This window comes from Somniosus microcephalus, chromosome 14 (assembly GCF_052327205.1).
Source record: "Somniosus microcephalus isolate GS21.2 chromosome 14, FLI_Smic_1.0, whole genome shotgun sequence".
NCBI classification, from domain to species: domain Eukaryota; kingdom Metazoa; phylum Chordata; class Chondrichthyes; order Squaliformes; family Somniosidae; genus Somniosus; species Somniosus microcephalus.
This window is the reverse complement of record NC_141000.1, coordinates 35,286,244-35,305,401: the sequence shown is the minus strand read 5'-3', so window position 1 is coordinate 35,305,401 and position 19,158 is coordinate 35,286,244. Positions and strand designations below refer to the sequence as shown.

The following is a 19,158-nucleotide window of genomic DNA, read 5'->3' as shown; positions in this document are numbered from 1 at the left end:
ACTTCAGAAATACTTCATTGGCTGTAAAGCACTTTGGGATCTCCTTAGGGATGTGATAGGTGCTATACAATACAATTATTTTCTTTCTCATGTTCCATCCTGAAAGTGTCTCACAATTATGGTAGATATATATATGCAGACGTCTCAAACTCATACCTGCATCACTTTGTGCCAATATGCCGAGAGGGTCGACATCATTTCCACGAGCTTTGTTTTGTTCCTTGTCTTCTGGTAGTTTACTGCATGTCCCATTGGGCTGTGTGGGACCAGCCTGCTCCCTTGCATTTTGTTCTTCCTGCTCACCACTGAATGTTCCATCGAAGTGACCTCCATATCCTTTTTTAAAATTTCTGCAGAAACTTCTTTTGCCCCTGATTTGAGGGCTTTTCCATTTTCCCTTCATTTTGCTGGCAAAAAAGGGTTACTAAGAACGAGCTATCACTGCCCTGTAATCCATAATTCAACAGCAAAAAACACACGAGTCTATAGCTGGAAAAGAAAGGACAGATCTAGCTTGCCAAATAAGCTCATCACACTTAAACCCCATCACACTTAAACCCCTACTGTAGTTTATATGTGGGGGTGAAAGAGAAATGGAACTGTTCATGACATTTTACTACAATTAAAAGGCTCACTCAAGAACTATTTTTTTTTACTTAAACATCACATGTGAAATAGTGTATAGATACCAAGAAATACCTACAGAACTCATTGCAACACTCCATATATACACTGATCAGTGACCTACCTCAGCCGCAGAGCACGCATTTATTTTAAAAAATGTAACCCCCCACCCTCTTGGAATGCTATCCGTGAAATACAATATTACTTATGCAATCAGCACCTCCAAGTTCACCTCCAAGTTACACACCTTCATTGGATTTATATCGCTGTTCCTTCATCGTCACTAGGTCAAAATCCTGGAACTCCCTCCCTAACAGCACTGTGGGAGTACCTTCACCACACGGACTGCAGCGGTTCAAGGCGGCGGCTCACCACCACCTTCTCAAGGGCAACTAGGGATGGGCAGTAAATGCTGGCCTTGCTAGCGATGGCCACATCCAGAGAATGAATAAAAAAATGATACTGAAATATATACTGATTAAATTTTTAAAAAGCACTTCTGCGTAATATTTTGACTATCCAACTATGTTAATTTATCTAAATCTAGCTGCCTATCTATCTGATGGAACTCAGTAGCTGATCTCAACCAGAACAGTGGGGGTACAATGGACAAACTCATGATGTTTCGCTGCAGTACTACAGAAAATATAACACTGCAATGGCCAATAGCATCTGTAAACTCAAGTACAATGGAAGAAACACTTGATGGGTCTCAGTATTACGTACACTAGAAATGTAACTACAAAATTCTAGTGTAATTCTACTCGTACTTTTGGGAAAATGGCACAGAATGTAGCAGCTGGGGTACAGCCGTTAGCCTCAAAGTTATGGAGCAGGATGAAAACCCATCAGCCAAGGTTCATGCTCTTGATCACTCCAAAGTTAGTACATTGGCATCAAGTGATATAGTTCAGGCACATTGTGATGGCCTCCATGGTTTAACAGCCTGGCCACACTCTCCACCAAAGTTCATACATCAACAGCTACTTGTGCGAATCCCAGGGAGGCAGGTGGGATTTTGTATGCCCAGCAAGACTCAGGAGGGGAGAGAAAGCACAGAGCAGACACTTACCCAAACTGTTGTGTTTGCAGCACCTCTCCTCGTTCTTTCTTTTCTTGACCCACTTTTCTCTTTCTTGCTACATTTACCAAAGTTGGAAAGTTCCTAAGTGATAAAAAATAAAAAACAGATCGTCCTTCAACAACTATTTTAAATGAGAATTTCAACCTCTCAACCAGTTTCACTATAGCTCTACAATCACATCATGGCATTGCAGTTACTGTGAATGAAATATTCAAGTGCAGCTAGTGCCAGAAGTTAAGAACCTGTTCCATTTGATTTCCGAGATGCCCTAATCGTGAAGCAGGAACTGCACCAAACTAGTATAAAGCATCACTTTTATTCCCCCAGTTGAAAAGGCCACTACCTACATCAAGTTGATACAACCCGACACCTGAACTAGGAAACCTTCAGCTGAAATCCTGGGAGAACATCAGTCGAGGTCACGCTGATCTGAAATGAATGCGGATGTTGTACCTGTTGCTCAGTGGGTAGCATTCTCGTCTGAGTCAGAAGGTTGTCAGTTCAAGTCCCACTCCAGAGGCTTGAGCACAAAATCTAGGCGGATACTCCAGTGCAGTACTGAAGGAGTGCTGCACTGTCGGAAGTGCTGACTTTCAGATGAGACGTTAAACCGAGGCCATGTCTGCCCTCTTACGTGGACGTAAAAGATCCCATGGCACTATTTTGAAGAGGAGCTGGGGAGTTCTCCCCAGTGTCCTGGCCAATATTTATCCCTCAACTTACATCTAAAAACAGATTATCTGGTCATCATCACATTGCTGTTTGTGGGACCTAGGTGTGTGCAAATTGGCTGTTGCATTTCCTAAACTTCGAAAAGTACTTCATTGGTTGTGAATCGCTTTGGGACATCCTGAGGTTATGAAAGGCACTACAGAAATGCAAGTCCTTCTTTCTTTACAAGAGAACTATTGAAAATCAGGATTTTCATATTTCACCAATTTAACGAACAGGAGTTAAGGAATAAAAAGTGTTGGAAATGCACAGCAGGTCAATCAGCATCTGTAAAGGTACAAGAAAGGTTGTGATGTCTCAGGATCATAATTAAGGAAGGTTCTGAGATACACGTTTAAATATGTTGACTTGTAATCTTTTGACTGCTGGAAAGTGGGATTAGGCTGGAAAGCTCTTTTTCGGCCGCCATGGACACAATAGGCCGAATGGCCTCCTTCTGTGCCGTAAATTTCGATGATTCTATTGCACGTAATATCTCCTCTTTTCAAGGTTTTATAGAGTCCAAGAGTCTCTAATCTGTCATTATACACTTCTCTGACGCGGGGGGTGGGGGGGCGGGGGAAAGGGTATGCGTCAGCCTCGCTCCCTTCTCTACCACACTTCCATAGTTGGACATTTCACCTGTGCCTCAGTGACTCGAACTGAACATCCTGTATAGGCTTACAGGGTAGACGGATCACTCCAATCCCATTCTTGTAGGATATGCCTACTAAAATAAATCTATTTACGTAGCAGCTCATGGGCATCGTGAATGAGGTTCATGAGAGACTAAAAGCAGCTTTGCACAACGGGTTCAAAACCAAATCATAGGCTGAAATGAAAACTAGTCGGGTGCACATCAGACCAAGGCACAAATTGCAACAAGTCATGGCGCAAAACTGTGCTTTTTAAAAAATGTCTGTAGCCCTTTCTTTATCACGTCTTCTTCTGCATGCCTTTCTGAAAAGTGCCACACAGATCAGACTAAGAAAACCTGAGACAAAGGGATCCACTTTCCGATTACAGAAAAAGTTCAACTTGCACAACAATGCAACCTACAAAATTCTTACTTTTATTAATTATCTAATAATAAAAGAAGAATACTTGAGGGAGCTCAGTTAAAGTTTGAAAGTGCCACTCATATCAAGAGTATTTTTTTTTTAATTGGAGTCATGGGAGGGCACCCTCGATGGTTCAGTGGGGTTATGCACTAATAATGACCTGTAAAGATCATGAAGGTTGATGGTCCGGTTCCTGACCTACACGGGGTTAGTTGATCTCTAAGGTAACACTACAATTGATCTCAGTCACCAGGTTGGAAGGAAGGAAGGAAATTAGGTAGCACTCCCTCTCCCGATAGTGACCCCAGCTGGAAACTGCACACTTCAACATTAAATGAGAACTGGCACATTCTTTGCTGTGATACTTCTGCCATAGTCAAGGAGCCTGTTGACACTCACCATTTAAACTGAAACATGAAGAATGATCTTTAGGGCAAGATACTACAGCTGGTGGAAGTGTATCTCAAAATAACTTAAAAGAGGTGATGAGGAGTTGGAGAGGGGAGGGGAGTGAAAAGACAACAACCAGAATTCCATGTATGTAGAGCATGAGGCCTACCACAGAGGTGGGCTTGGATTATGCTGGTCCCAGTATATAATCTGAATGATTCAGAAACAAAGATCACATTTCGCAATAAATCAGGCCTCCATTTGCCAATATAAATGTGGCATTAGTTCAACAACTTTTGTAGCCACAATGTATAGCACAAAGGAAAACTCTTTGCACAAAAAGTACATCGGGTGCAAATAGTCTGGCAGCTGACTAAATTCACATGAAGAGGTGGTCACACGGAACAGGGTTTGGTACAATTCAGAAAGACAGTTTGAAAATGATTCCACTGTACTATACTTTTACTTTTCAAATACTTATCCCATTCCTTTTTATTAAACGGTTTGGTCTTTTGCCTCAATTGGCACGTGTGGTAAAGCATCCCACATTCTAATTATTCGCTCTGTGAAAAGAATTCTTCTAACTCCCCCGCCCCCCCACTTTGTTCTTTCTGCCTATGAGGAACGCACTTTCTACCACAAACCAGAGAGCTTGCAGTGATGCATGGCGCGGTCTCCCACCAGGTTCAGGTTTGACACAAGATTACTGGAGAGTTTCCTGGAGAATGTTACACATATCTCTCCGCTTGACAAAATTTGCCCTGTAGAGTTTTCACATAGCTTGTGACATGATGTTATTCTTCAATAGGATGTAACAGAACAAAACACTTCACAACAAGATTGGTTGTCACCAGGAATTACATCAATGGAAGATTTCACACAATTCTACGAATACCGTTCCCTTCCAAGCATGTAAATTAATTGATAACTTCTATTTACAGATAATTTTTGAGGAAGCAATTCGCTCAGGCACATTCCAGTAGCTTTCTTGAATGGCGGCTTTGGCAAGCAAAGAGAAGAAAACAAACTGGAGACAGGTTTATGATACTTTGCTTAAGGTTTCAGTGAGGAACACCGTGGTAGGGGGGTTTAGTTCAATGCACATTGCTTTTTGCTGTGTCCTCCAAAATTGAACTGCTTTTTAAGAGAGATCTGCAGTTCATAGGCAATCTGTAAGCTCCCTCAAGTGCGGCTCGAGTGTAAGTAACAAAACCAATTAAAACCCTACTAGCTGAAAGCAGGCAGTTCAGCATGGATTGAGCACACACACATGCAAAGCACAAAATGTGAAAACAATACAGACTTTCAGAAGTGGCTCAGTTGGTAGCACTCTTGCCTCTGAGCCAGAAGGTCAGGGTTCAAGTCCCACTCCAAGTACGTTAAGCTATGCCGGCACTTCAGTGCAGAACTGAGTGTGTGTTGCAGGGTCAGAGATGCTACCTTTTGGAGGAGATGTCAAACTGATGCCCTGCCTGCCTGTTCCGGGGTCAGAGTGCACGAAACTGGGTGGACACCAAGCCTGTGCTGTCAGCAATCTGGCGGGATTTACTGCTCCTCCAAACTTTGCCTTCTTCTTCTTTCCAAGTTACAAATACACTGTCTTGCACACTCCTCCTCCTGCCTACATCCCAGCATTTTAAACTCAAGTCTCCTACTCAAATTCAGTCTTTTCAACAACCTCAACACTGTGGAACTGCTCACCTTCCTCAGTCTTCCCAACCTCTTATGAAGAAAGCCTTGCCTACTGCTCAGGCTGAAGCTGCACCATAGCTCCTCTTGTTTTCAAAGGCACACCTGTAACTCTGATATGTAGACAATACAACACAATCTAAGTCACGTGAACAAAAACGCACCTCTTTCTCTCCTCACGCCACTTAGCAATTTCCTCTACAGTATCCAGCTTAATACTTTTTGCTCCTGGCCCATGTGCCTGTTTACAAATAACAAAAGAGCAAACAAAGATTAGACAGCATTTCATCACTACTATCCAATTTACTCACAAAACGATGTAACAGATTGAAAAATGCCAACATTTAGCACAGTAAACCACTTACTTTGTTTTCATCCATCACAAAACACATAATTCAATAGATTAAGTACAACACTTACATTACTCCAGTGAATCTGAACCAGCTTCTCGTGGGCACTGAAACTGCAACCTTTCACATTGCACTGCCAGAAACAGACAGAAAGATCTGGGTTAATAATATATTACACTAGCTCATCAAATTTTACTGGCATCCACCAAGAGTTGTGCCCTCTGTGACCTCAGCTCGAAAACCACAAGACTAATTCACTTTCCTTTTCATTTAATAAAACTGGTCTTTTCCCCTTTTATTATTGTTTATTTACTGTTGTTAAAGCAAGCCTCAAACAAAACTGAATTGCTGAAACTTCCCACCTGCTCATGGTGGAGAAACATTTCACTCAATGTCGGGTGGGTGGGAATTCCCTCTGTTCACTATTTAGTGTGTTCTTTATACGTGCATTTGCGATCTTGCTGTAACTAACGAACAGTGGAAACCTTCACCATGCAACTAAAGGGAAAAACACTCCAGTTCAAGACGTGCCTGTTTACAGTGCAAAACCGAGTACAAACCCACTATTGGTCGGCTTACTCAGAGTAGGAGAATGTACCTCACCGATTCAGAAAGAGTCTGACTGCACATTAACAGAAGTGGGAAGTTTAAAACAAAATCACACAGTGGAGTGCTTTACCACAAGTGGCTGTTGAGGCAGAGACAATAACATAATTTAAAAAGGAATTGGATAAATATTTGAAAAATGAGAATATAAAGAGATAGGGGGGAAAAGGGAATCAAGGTAGATAGTTCCAGTTGAAGAGCTAGTACAGGTACGATGGGCCGAATTATCGCCTTAGCTACTTTTTTTTTAAATTTTTTTTAAATTGTTCACTGCAGTTCAACCACAGGAATGAGCCAGTCTAAATGCTGCAATATGTGTTTGCCCAATATACAGTCAGATTCAGACCAAGATTATGTTTGAATAAATGTCAGAAATGCATCAATTTAAAATTCAGCTGACATTTGCATTTCAATAACTAGGTGCAGCAGAGGCAGTAACATTGTACCAGGGCTGAACAAGAATTCACTGTAGAAAGGTTCTGCAGTGTTACAAGAAGCGATCTTAGTAGCTTTAAAAAATCTTATGTCCTGTAACTTGAAACATTAAAAAAAACTATTAATTCTATTGGAAACATTGAACGCATATTGTATTCATCTCTTTTCATTCAATACAAGTGATATGTCCAATAATGGTGTCAGCCTTGGCTCAGTGGTAGCACTCTTGCCTCTGAATCAGAAGGTCTTGAGCTCAAGTCCTACCCCAGACACTTGAGCACAAGTTCTAGGCTCCCTAGCACTGAGGAAGTACTGCACTGTCGAAGGTGCCGTTAAACCTCAGGTAGGTGAAAAGATTCCATGGCACTATTCTTTTAAAAGCAGGGGTGTTCTCCTGGCGTCCTGGCAAATATTTAACTGTCAACCAACATCACTAAAACTGAGTACCTGATCATTTCTTTCATTGTTGTTGGTGGGACCTAGCTGTGCACAGATTGGCTGCTGCATTTCCCTACATTACAACAGTGACTACACTTCAAAAGTACTTCATTGGCAGTGAAGAGCTTTATAGAGTCATAGAGTTATACAGCACAGAAAGAGGCCCTTCGGCCCATCGCGTCCGCGCCAGCCATCAAGCCCTGTCTAATCTAATCCCATTTTCCAGCATTTGGTCCGTAGCCTTGTATGCTATGGCATTTCAAGTGCTTCTTGAATGTTGTGAGGGTTCCTGCCTCTACCACCCTTTCAGGCAGTGAGTTCCAGATTCCAACCACCCTCTGGGTGAAAAAGTTTTTCCTCAAATCCCCTCTAAACCTCCTGCCCCTTACCTTGAATCTATGCCCCCTTGTTATTGACCCCTCTACTAAGGGGAAAAGTTCCTTTCTATCCACCCTATCTATGCCCCTCATAATTTTGTACACCTCAATCAGGTCCCCCCTCAGCCTTCTCTGCTCCAAGGAAAACAGCCCCAGCCTGTCCAGTCTTTCTTCATAGCTGAAGCGCTCCAGCCCAGGCAACATCCTGGTAAATCTCCTCTGCAATCACATCCTTCCTATAGTGTGGCGACCAGAACTGCACACAGTACTCCAGCTGTGGCCTTACCAGCGTTTTGTACAGCTCCATCATAACCTCCCTGCTCTTATATTCTATGCCTCGGCTAATGAAGGCAAGTATCTCATATGCCTTTTTAACCACCTTATCCACCTGTTCTGCTGCCTTCAGGGATCTATGTACATGCACACCAAGGTCCCTCTGATCCTCTGTCTTTCCTAGGGTCTTACCATTCATTGTGTATTCCCTTGCCTTGTTAGTCCATCCAAAATGCATCACCTCACTTTTCAGGGTTAAATTCCATTTGCCACTGTTCCGCCCATCTGACCAAACCATCTATATCGTCCTGTAGCCTGAGGCTTACCGCCTCGCTATTTACCACCCCACCAATTTTCGTGTCATCTGCGAACTTACTGATCATACCTTTTACATTCACATCCAAATCATTAATGTTGACCACAAACAGCAAGGGACCCAGCACCGATCCCTGCGGTACCCTACTGGACACAGGCTCCCAGTCACAAAAACAACCTTCCACCATCACCCTCTGCCTTCTGCCACTAAGCCAGTTTTGGATCCAATGTGCCAAGGCACCCTGGATCCCATGGGCTCTTACCTTCCTGACCAGTCTCCTATGCGGGACTTTATCAAAAGCCTTTCTGAAATCCATGTAAACCACATCCACTGCACTACCCTCATCCACACACCTAGTCACCCCATCGAAAAAATCAATCAAATTGGTCAGACATGATCATTGGAGTTCAGAAGAATGAGGCGATCTTATTGAAACATATAAGATTGTGAAGGGGTTGGATCGGGTGGATGCGGGGAGGATGTTCCCGATGATGGGTGAAACTAGAGCTAGGGGGCATAGTCTTAGAATAAGGGCTGCTCTTTCAAAACTGAGATGAGGAGGAACTACTTCACTCAGAGGGTGGTAGGTCCATTGAATATGCTGCCCCAAAAAGCTGTAGAAGCTACATCATTACATAAATTTAAAACAGAAATAGACAGTTTCCTAGAAGTAAAGGGAATTAAGGGTTACGGGGAGCGGGCAGGAATTTGGACATGAGTCTAGGTTCGGATCGGTCATGGCCCTGTGGGTAGCAGAGCAGGCCCAGGGGCCATGTAGCCTGATCCTGCTCCTATTTCGTGTGTCTAATTCTGTTAGATTCAGGAGATGGTTCTGTGATAGTAGATTGGCGGTTAGGATCAGATCAGCCATGATCTTATTGAATGGCGGAGCAGGCTAGAGGGGCCGATTGGCCTACTCCTGCTCCTATTTCTTATGTTCTTATGTTCAAAGCCATGCTGGCTATCCCTAATTAATCCCTGCCTCTCCAAGTGGAGACCAATTCTGTCCCTCAGAATTTTTTCCAATAATTTCCCTACCACTGATGTTAGGCTCACTGGCCTGTAATTCCCTGGTTTAGCCCTACTACCCTTCTTGAATAACGGTACTACGTTAGCTGTTCTCCAGTCCTCTGGCACATCCCCTGTGGCCAGAGAGGTTCTGAAAATTTGTGTCGGAGCCCCTGCAATCTCCTCCTTTGCCTCACATAGTAGCCTGGGATACATCTCGTCCGGGCCTGGGGATTTATCCACTTTTAAGCCTGCTAAAACCGCTAGTACCTCCTCCCTCTCGATGCTAATATGTTCAAGTATATCACAGTCCCCCTGCCCGATTTCTATGTCCACATCGTCCTTCTCCATAGTGAACACAGATGCAAAAAATTCATTTAAAACCCCACCTACATCCTCTGGCTCTACACACAGTTTGCCACTTTGGGCCCTACTCGTTCCCTAGTTATCCTCTTGCCCTTAATATACTTATAAAACACCTTAGGATTTTCCTTTATTTTGCTCGCCAGTGTTATTTCATGGCCCCTCCTCGCTCTCCTAATTTATTTTTTAAGTATCCCCCTGCACTTTTTATACTCCTCTAGGGCTTCCTCTGTCTTTAGTCCTTTGTATCTGCCAAAAGCCCCCCTTTTTTTCCTAATACATTCTCGTATATCCCTTGACATCCAAGGTTCCCTGGGCTTGTTGGTCCCACCCTTGACCTTTACGGGAACATGTTGCCATTGTACTCTCTCAATTTCCTTTCTGAAAGACTCCCATTGCTCCGATGTGGATTTTCCTTCAAGTAGCTGATCCCAGTCCACATTGGCCAGATCCTGCCTTATCATATTAAAATCAGCCTTCCCCCAATTTAGAACCTTTATTTCCGGTCCATCTTTGTCCTTTTCCATGACTACCTTAAATCTCATTGAATTATGCTCACCTACTAACACTTCTACCACTTGCCCGGCCACATTCCCTAGAATTAGGTCCAGTACCGCCCCCTCGCTTGTAGGACTTTCTACATGCTGGCTCAAAAAGCTCTCCTGGATGCACTTTAAGAATTCTGCACCCTCTAAGCCTTTCACACTCTGACTATCCCAGTTAATATTGGGGAAGTTGAAATCCCCCACTATAATTACCCTATTATTTGCACACTTCTGAGATTTGCCTACATATCTGTTCCTCTATCTCCCCCTGGCTGTTTGGGGGCCTATAGTACACTCCCAGCAAAGTGCTAGCCCCCTTTTTGTTTTTAAGTTCAACCCATATTGCCTCATAAGAGGAACCTGTTAATATATCATCCCTCCTTACAGCAGTAATTGTCTCCTTAATTAATATTGAGACACCCCCTCCTCTTTTACCACCCCCCCCCCGTCTCGCCTGAAGATTCTATACCCCGGAATATTGAGCTGCCAGTCTTGCCCCTCCCTCAACCATGTCTCCGTGATAGCAACAATATCATACTCCCATGTGTTCATCAACAACTTCAGTTCATCCACCTTATTCGTAAGACTCCTTGCATTAAAATAAATGCCATTTAACCTTGCCCTACTCCCTTGTGCCGTTACATATTTGCTCTGCCTTCCAGTCTGACTTATTTTTTCCTCTATATTTGGCTGTACATCACCCATTATAGCGCCACTCTGTATCCCATCCCCCTGCCAAGTTAGTTTAAACCCCCCCAAACAGTGCTAGCAAACCTCCCCGCAAGGATATTTGTCCCGTTCTGGTTCAGGTGCAACCCGTCCGACTTGTACAAGTCCCACCTTCCCCAGAAGCAGGCCCAGTGATCCAGGAAACTAAAGCCCTCCCTCCTGCACCAACTCTTTAGCCACGCATTCATCTGCTCTATCCTCCTATTCCTATACTCACTAGCACGTGGCACCGGGGGTAATCCAGAGATTACAACCTTTGAGGTCCTGCTCTTTAGTCTGCTACCTAGCTCCCCAAATTCTTGCTGCAGGACCTCATCCCTCTTCCTACCCATGTCATTGGTCCCAATGTGAACCACGACCTCTGACTGTTCACCCTCCCCCTTCAGAATGCCCTGCAGCCGTTCAGTGACATCCTTGACCCTGGCACCAGGGAGGCAACAAACCATCCTGGAGTCACGTCTACGGCCACAGAAACGCCTATCTGTTCCCCTTACGATAGAATCCCCTACCACTATTGCTCTCCCACTCTTTTAGCACGTCCTGCGGTCATGGAAGGTGCTATATAAATGCAAGTCCTTTCTTTCTATATTGGGATTTCTCTATGGATGGTCTTAATTTCTTCTGTTGCTTGCAGCAACACTGTAAACTGCGTCTTAAACTCCACTTTAAAAGTTGTCACAAATTTTCAAATGAGATCATCCTCTGTGACGTTACTATCCTTTAATTGCTCCATTTACAATATGGTTTTGGCAGTTAACCAATCCATAGAAGAGATTTGAAGGATTTACTAATAAAGCAAATTCCTTAACCTGAGCACCCCTACAGGCAGCTGCTGCGCAGAATGCACAGGGTCAGTTTACCTGCTCGCCCACACAGCTTAGACATTGGGAACAGGAGGAAAATGAACACTGCAATTTTTTTTCTTTTTAAAACAAGCAGCCCTGATTTTCAAATCTTGTACAGTATATAAACAAATTTGATACTCATGTGTAGTATTAGTGTTCCCTATTGAAACACATTCTCATATCCATGCTAGCCTACAAAAAGATTTGGATAACTTCCAGGTTGCAGTTGACAAATGGCAGGTATGACTTATTATTCTGACACTAATTGGAATATTTCCAGTTAATATACAGGTATTTTATTCATACACTAATTGGAATATTTCCAGTTATTATGGGTAAGACCACACATAGCATCAGTCGATAGCTGACGTATTCAGCTGTGACCTTTTCAGATCTGGGGGAGTCCACAATTAGGGGCCATAAATATAAGATCGTCACTAATAAATCCAATAGGGAATTCAGGAAAAACTTCTTTACTCAGAGTGGTGAGAATGTGGAACTCGCTACCACAAGGAGTGGTTGAGGAGAATAGCATAGGAGAAGATGCTAGATATGGATGGGTGGGAGGAAGGAAGGAAGGAAGCAAGCAAGAAAAGACTTGCATTTATATAACACCTTTCACGACCACCGGACGTCTCAAAGCGCTTTACAATGAAGTACTTTTGAAGTGGAGTCAATGTTGTAATGTGGGAAACGCGGCAACCAATTTGCGCACAGCAAGCTCCCACAAACAGCAATGTGAAAATGACCAGATAACCTGTTGTTTTTTTTTTTGTTATGTCGGTTGAGGGAGAAATATTGGCTAGGACACCAGGGATAACTCCCCTACTCTTCTGGCCTGTTTCCAAGCTGTAAATTCTATATTATTGTATTCATCTCATTATTCACACACAGCAATTGGAATATTTCCAGTTAATATACAGGTATATTATTCACACACAGCAATTGGAATATTTCCAGTTAATATACAGGTATATTATTCACACACAGCAATTGGAATATTTCCAGTTAATATACATGTATATTATTCACACACACTAATTGGAATATTTCCAATTAATATACATGTATATTATTCACACACACTAATTGGAATATTTCCAGTTAATTACATGTATATTATTCACACACACCAATTGGAATATTTCTAGTTAATATACAGGTATATTATTCACACACACACTAATTGGAATATTTCTAGTTAATATACAGGTATATTATTCACACACACACACTAATTGGAATATTTCTAGTTAATATACAGGTATATTATTCACACACTAATTGGAATATTTCTAGTTAATATACAGGTATATTGTTCTCACACACACACTAATTGGAATATTTCTGGTTAATATACAGGTATATTATTCACACACACACTAATTGGAATATTTCTAGTTAATATACAGGTATATTATTCACACACACTAATTGGAATATTTCTAGTTAATATACAGGTATATTATTCACACACACACACACACACTAATTGGAATATTTCTAGTTAATATACAGGTATATTGTTCTCACACACACACTAATTGGAATATTTCTAGTTAATATACAGGTATATTGTTCACACACACACTGAAATATTTCTAGTTAATATACAGGTATATTATTCACACACACACACTAATCGGAATATTTCTGGTTAATATACAGGTATATTATACACACACACACACACACTAATTGGAATATTTCTAGTTAATATACAGGTATATTGTTCACACACACACTAATTGGAATATTTCTGGTTAATATACAGGTATATTGTTCACACACACTAATTGGAATATTTCTGGTTAATATACAGGTATATTATTCACACACACACTAATTGGAATATTTCTAGTTGATATACAGGTATATTGTTGACACACATACACTAATTGGAATATTTCTAGTTAATATACAGGTATATTGTTCACACACTCTGATGATTCAAATGCCTTCGACTGAACAACCACAACTGTTGCTGGACGATACCTAGCGAGCCACTGAGGAACCAATTTTCTGAAGAGCATATTGTGAGGAGCCATTGGAAATTTTAAGAGGGACAGAACAGACACATCCCGAAGGCGGATCTAAGGAAGTGTGCTTTTTATGTCTGTTCTTATACCTGGGGTGGGAGCACTCGGCACACACTGTGATCTGCTGCACCATCACAATATTCTTTCCCCAAAGATTATTGGTAAACAATGCCCTTCTTCCACACCACATTTCTCACTAAGCATGTTTTGGTAGTATATGAAGCTCCATTTAAATTTGCTACCTGAAGTGCATATGTATTGGGCACCATTACTTTTGTAAAGGAGAGCACCACATATCATCGGTATACTTATCCTATGCTGTATAGAACATCAGGACCTTTTCACAAATATATATCCAATGGATAATGGTATAAGCAACAGCAGTGCCGACTCCAGCTCATTAGAATCCTAGCTTTATAATGGTTAACAAAAAATGAAATGTTTCGAGTGCTGCACAATACTGTATCTAATTGGAAAATTGCCCAGGATGTCCTGTCCACAAAAACTAGACAAATCCAACCAATCCAATTTTCACCCCATCAGCCTACTCCCAATCACCATGGAAGGAGTCATCAACAGTGCTATCAAGTGGCATGTACTCACCAATAACCTATTCACGGATGCTCAGTTTGGGTACCTCTAGGACCATTCGGCTCCAGACCTCATTACAGCCTTGGCCCATACATGGACAAAAGAGCTGAATTCCAGAGGTGAGGCAAGAGTGACTGCCCTGGACATCAAGGCAGCATTCGACTGAGTGTGGTATCAAGGAGCCCTAGTAAAACTGAAGTCTGTGTGTATCGGGGTAAAATTGCCCACTGGTTGGAGTCATACCTAGAACATAGGAAGATAGTTGTGGTTGTTGGAGGCCAATCATCAGTCCAAGGAAATCACTGCAGGAGCTCCTCAAGCAGCATCTTAGGCCCAAGTATCTTCAGCTGCTTCATCAATGACCTACCCTCCATCATAAGGTCAGAAATGTGGCTGTTCTATAATGATTAGTGTTCAGCTCCATTCATGATTCCTGCGTGCAGCAAGACCTGGACAACATCCAGCTTGGTTTGATCATAACAAATAACATGTGCACCACCCAAGGGCCAGACAATGACACTCTCCAACAAAAGAGTGCCTAACCTCCATCCCTTGAATTTAATTGCATTACCATCACCGAGTCCCCCACCATCAATATCCTAGGGGTCACCACTGACTAGCAACTCAACTGGACTAGCCACATAAATGCCGTGGCTACTAGAGCAGGTCAGAGGCTGGGTATTCTACTGCAAGTGACTCACCTCCCGACTCCCCAAAGCCTGTCCCCATCTACAAGGCACGGGTCAGGAGTGTGATGGAATATTCTCTACTTGCCTGGATGGGTGCGGCTGCAACAACACAAGAAGCTTGATACCATACAGGACAAAGCAGTCCGCTTGACCGGCACCTCATCCACTAACCTAAACATAGGATTGCATAGGATATACAGAACAGAAACAGGCCACTCGGCCCAACCAGTCCATGCCGGCGTTTATGCTCCACTCGAGCCTTGTCCCGTCTTTCCTCATCTAAATCTATCAGCATAAGCCTCTGGCCCATAATTTCCGATAGGAGGCTTCCTGCGTGCGGATGCCTCCTAGCGGAAAAAAATCTACGCACTTACTTGAGGGCTCCCGAGGTCCGGACACTTCCGATGCTGGGCCTCTCGAGTCGAAATGCGCAGGGCCCACGTATCCCAGGGGCGCATGTGGTTCGCAAGCGTCCCTGGGATCATGTGGGCCAAGCGAGCCAATGAAAGAAGGGAATCCCCCTTCATACTTTTGAAAGATAGGCCTGTCAAAAGTATGAATGGGGATCACTTGAAAAAAAGACACTAAAACATTAAATAAATGTTTTTTAAAATCACGTTTTTAAAATGAGTTACATTATATTAAATTACATTAAATTTTTAAACAGAAATTTTTTTTTTTTTTTTTTTAATTAAATATTACGGTTTTTTACAGGGCTAAAAATAAACTTACCTTTTTTTAAACGTATCTTTAAATTATAAATGAGTGAAAAAAAAATATATTTTTTTTTACTTTTTTGAACTCTTATGCTGGTAAAAGCAGGCCTTACGCCCTTATATACTTGTCTAGCCTCCCCTTAAATGCATCTATACTTTTCGCTTCAACCACTCCCTGTGGTAGCAAGCTCCACATTCTCACCACTCTTTGGGTGAAGAAGTGTCTTCTGAATTCCCTATTAGATTTCTTGGTGACTATGTTATATTGATGGCCTCTAGTTATGCTCTTCCCCACAAGTGGAAACATTCTCTCTGTATCCACTCTATCAAAACCTTTCATAATTTTAAAGACCTCTATTAGGTCACCCCTCAGCCTTCTTTTTTCAAGAGAAAAGAGACCCAGCCTGTTCATCCTTCTCATATGTATACCCTCGCATTTCTGGTATCATCCTTGTAAATCTTCTCTGCACCCTCTCCAGTGCCTCTATATCCTTTTTATAATATGGCGACCAGAACTCTGCGCAGTACTCCAAGTGTGGTCTAACCAAGGTTCGATACCGGTTTAGCATAACTTTCCTACTTTTCAATTATATCCCTCTAGAAATAAACCCTAGTGCTTGGTTTGCTTTTTTTAATGACCTCGCTAACCTGTGTCACAACTTTTAGTGATTTGTGTGTTTGTACTCCGAGATCCCTTTGTTCCTCCACTTCACCTAGACTCGCACCCTCCAAGTGATAAGTGACCTCCCTATTCTTCCTACCAAAATGTAATACCTCACATTTATCTGTGTTGAGCTTCATTTGCCAATTATGCCATTCTGCAAGTTTATTAATGTTCTCCTGTAATTTGTTGTAGTCCTCCTCAGTATTGACTATCCCCTGCAATTTAGTGTCATCTGCAAATTTAGAAATTGTGTTTTTGATTTCAAAGTCTAAATCGTTAATATAAATTGAGATCAACAGTGTTCCCAGCACTGACCTTGTGGAACACCACTACCCACCTTCTGTCACTGTGAAGAGCTACCTTTCACCCCTACTCTCTGTTTCTGTCTTGAAGCCAGCTAGCTATCAATTCTGCTACTTGTCCCCTGATTCCGTATTCTCTGGCCTTGTTCATCAGTCTATTATGGGGTACCTTATTGAAGGCCTTTTGAAAATCTAGATAAATTATATCTACTGCATTATCATTGTCTACTCTCGCTGTTACCTCTCCAAAAAATTCAATGAGGTTGGTCAAGCAAGACTTTCCCTTTTGAAATCCATGCTGACTATTCATTACAATGTTTTTGATTTCTAGATATTCTTCTATTTTCTCCTTTAGTAGGGATTCCATTATTTTTCCTACCACCGATATTAAGCTGACTGGTCTATAATTCCCTGGACATGTTCTATCCCCCTTCTTAAATATAGGTACAGGTAGACTACCCTTTATCCGAACTTCCGAAAACCGAAACCCTCTAAAAACCAAAGGTTTTTTCGGTCAGCGTAAGTCGTGCGCACGACATGACCAGAGTGGCGCACGACTTACGCTGAGCAGAGGGTCAGCGTAAGTCGTGCGCACGACCCCCCGCGGACCCCGACCCCCGCTGAGCAGAGGGTCAGCGTAAGTCGTGCGCACGACCCCCCGCCGACCCACCTGACTCTCTTCCAAAGGCTCGAAAGCAACGAGAGCTCGGAGCCCGTGGCGGTGCCGGCCCCTGTTCCGACCGAGCACGACGACCTGTTGGTGGAAATGCGGAACTTCATTGCATTCCAGGCTAGCAGCGACGGACAAGCCACGACTGCGGACCCCCCCGCGGACCCCCGCCGACCCCGACCCCCGCCGACCCCCGCCGACCCCGACCCCCCCGCGGACCCCCGCCAACCCACCTTCCGAAATCCGAAATTTTCCGAAAACCGAAACACGGCTGGTCCCGAGGTTTTCAGATAAAGGATAGTCTACCTGTATTACGTTAGCTATCCGCCAGTCCTCTGGCACTATATCTTTTTCGAACGTATTATTAAATAATGTGTAGTAATGCCTCTGCTATCTCTTTTCTAGATTCTTTTAAAATGCGTGGATGCAATCCATCTAGACCAGGGGTTTTATCCTCTGAGTTTGATTAGTTTATTTAATATATCTCCTCTTTTTATTTTAAATGCACTCATCTCATTACTAATCTCATCATCCAATGTCATGTCAACCTGTTCTATCTCCCTGGTAAATACTGAAACAAAATAATTATTTAATATTTCTGCCTTGCTGATAGCTGCGCCAATTTTTTCTATTGCCATTATGTTATCCCTAATAAGTACAGCTACTCCACCTCCCCTTTTCCCTTCTCTATCTTTTCTAAATATGTTATACCCTGCATGTTTAATTCCCAGTCCTGATTTTTCTGTAGCCACGTCTCTGTAATTCCTTCTATGTCTGGTTCCTCGCAATGCATGATTGCCTCCAACTCCCCTGTTTTATTACAGGACACTGTGTGCATTGCTGTAAAGACAGCTTAACTCATTTTTAATAGGATTTCCTCTCACTTTATGTTTAACCATCCTTTTAGACTCCTGTTCTATAACTCTATTTATTCTCTTGCCATCAATGTCCTCCCTTACTTTATTCTTTCCTATGCTCTCTTTTCCTGTTTTGTTTATAATTAGGCTAGTTACGTTTCTTGTAGATCCCTCCCCCCATCTGACTAGTTTAAAGCCTTTGCCATCTCCCTATTTACCCTTTCCGCTAGGACACTGGTCCCATTACGGTTCAGGTGAAGCCCGTCCCATCAGTACAGCTCCTTCCTGTCCCAGAACTGGTGCCAGTGTCCCATGAAAAAGAACCCCTCTTTCCCACACCAGCCCTTTAGCCACGTGTTAATTCTCCTGATCTGTCTGCTTCTATGCCAATTTGCATGTGGCTGGGGCAATAATCCAGAGATTATTACCCTCAAGGTCCTGCTTTTTAATTTGGAGCCTAACTCCTGATACTCTTTCAGCAGGACATCCTCCCCGTTTCTACCTATGTCGTTTGTTCCAACATGGACCATGACAACTGGATTTACCCCCTCCTTTTCCAAGTTCCTTTCCAGCTGCCGTGAGATATCCCTTACCCTGGCAACACACCCTTCAGGTTTCTCGTTCTTGGCTGCAGAGGATGCAATCTATCCCCCTAATTATAGAGTCCCCCAGCACTACCACATTGCTATTCTGCTCCTCTGCCCCCTTGGATAGCCTTCTCTATCTTGGTCTCCATTGTGACTGTCCTCCCTGTAGTCTTTCTCCTTGTCCTCACAGGTAGCGAGT

At 42.7% G+C, this 19,158-nt stretch overlaps 1 protein-coding gene and 1 non-coding gene across 3 annotated transcripts in view; both read right to left on the bottom strand.

Annotated features, from left to right (window-relative positions):
- The window catches only part of nufip1 (nuclear FMR1 interacting protein 1), a 47,992-nt gene that overhangs the window by 8,985 nt on the left and 19,849 nt on the right, over positions 1–19,158 (bottom strand). For both annotated transcript variants that reach the window (XM_086006500.1, XM_086006501.1), the window contains exons 4-7: positions 5,980–6,042; positions 5,724–5,800; positions 1,697–1,789; positions 157–407 (exon numbers count right to left, since the gene is read on the bottom strand). In XM_086006500.1, coding sequence (XP_085862626.1) covers positions 157–407; positions 1,697–1,789; positions 5,724–5,800; positions 5,980–6,042 — 484 coding nt within the window. The remainder of the gene's footprint in view (positions 1–156; positions 408–1,696; positions 1,790–5,723; positions 5,801–5,979; positions 6,043–19,158) is intronic.
- On the bottom strand, positions 13,671–13,952 carry LOC147107452 (small nucleolar RNA SNORA53). The gene has a single exon (XR_015080935.1). It is a non-coding gene; the product is annotated as a small nucleolar RNA SNORA53 (small nucleolar RNA).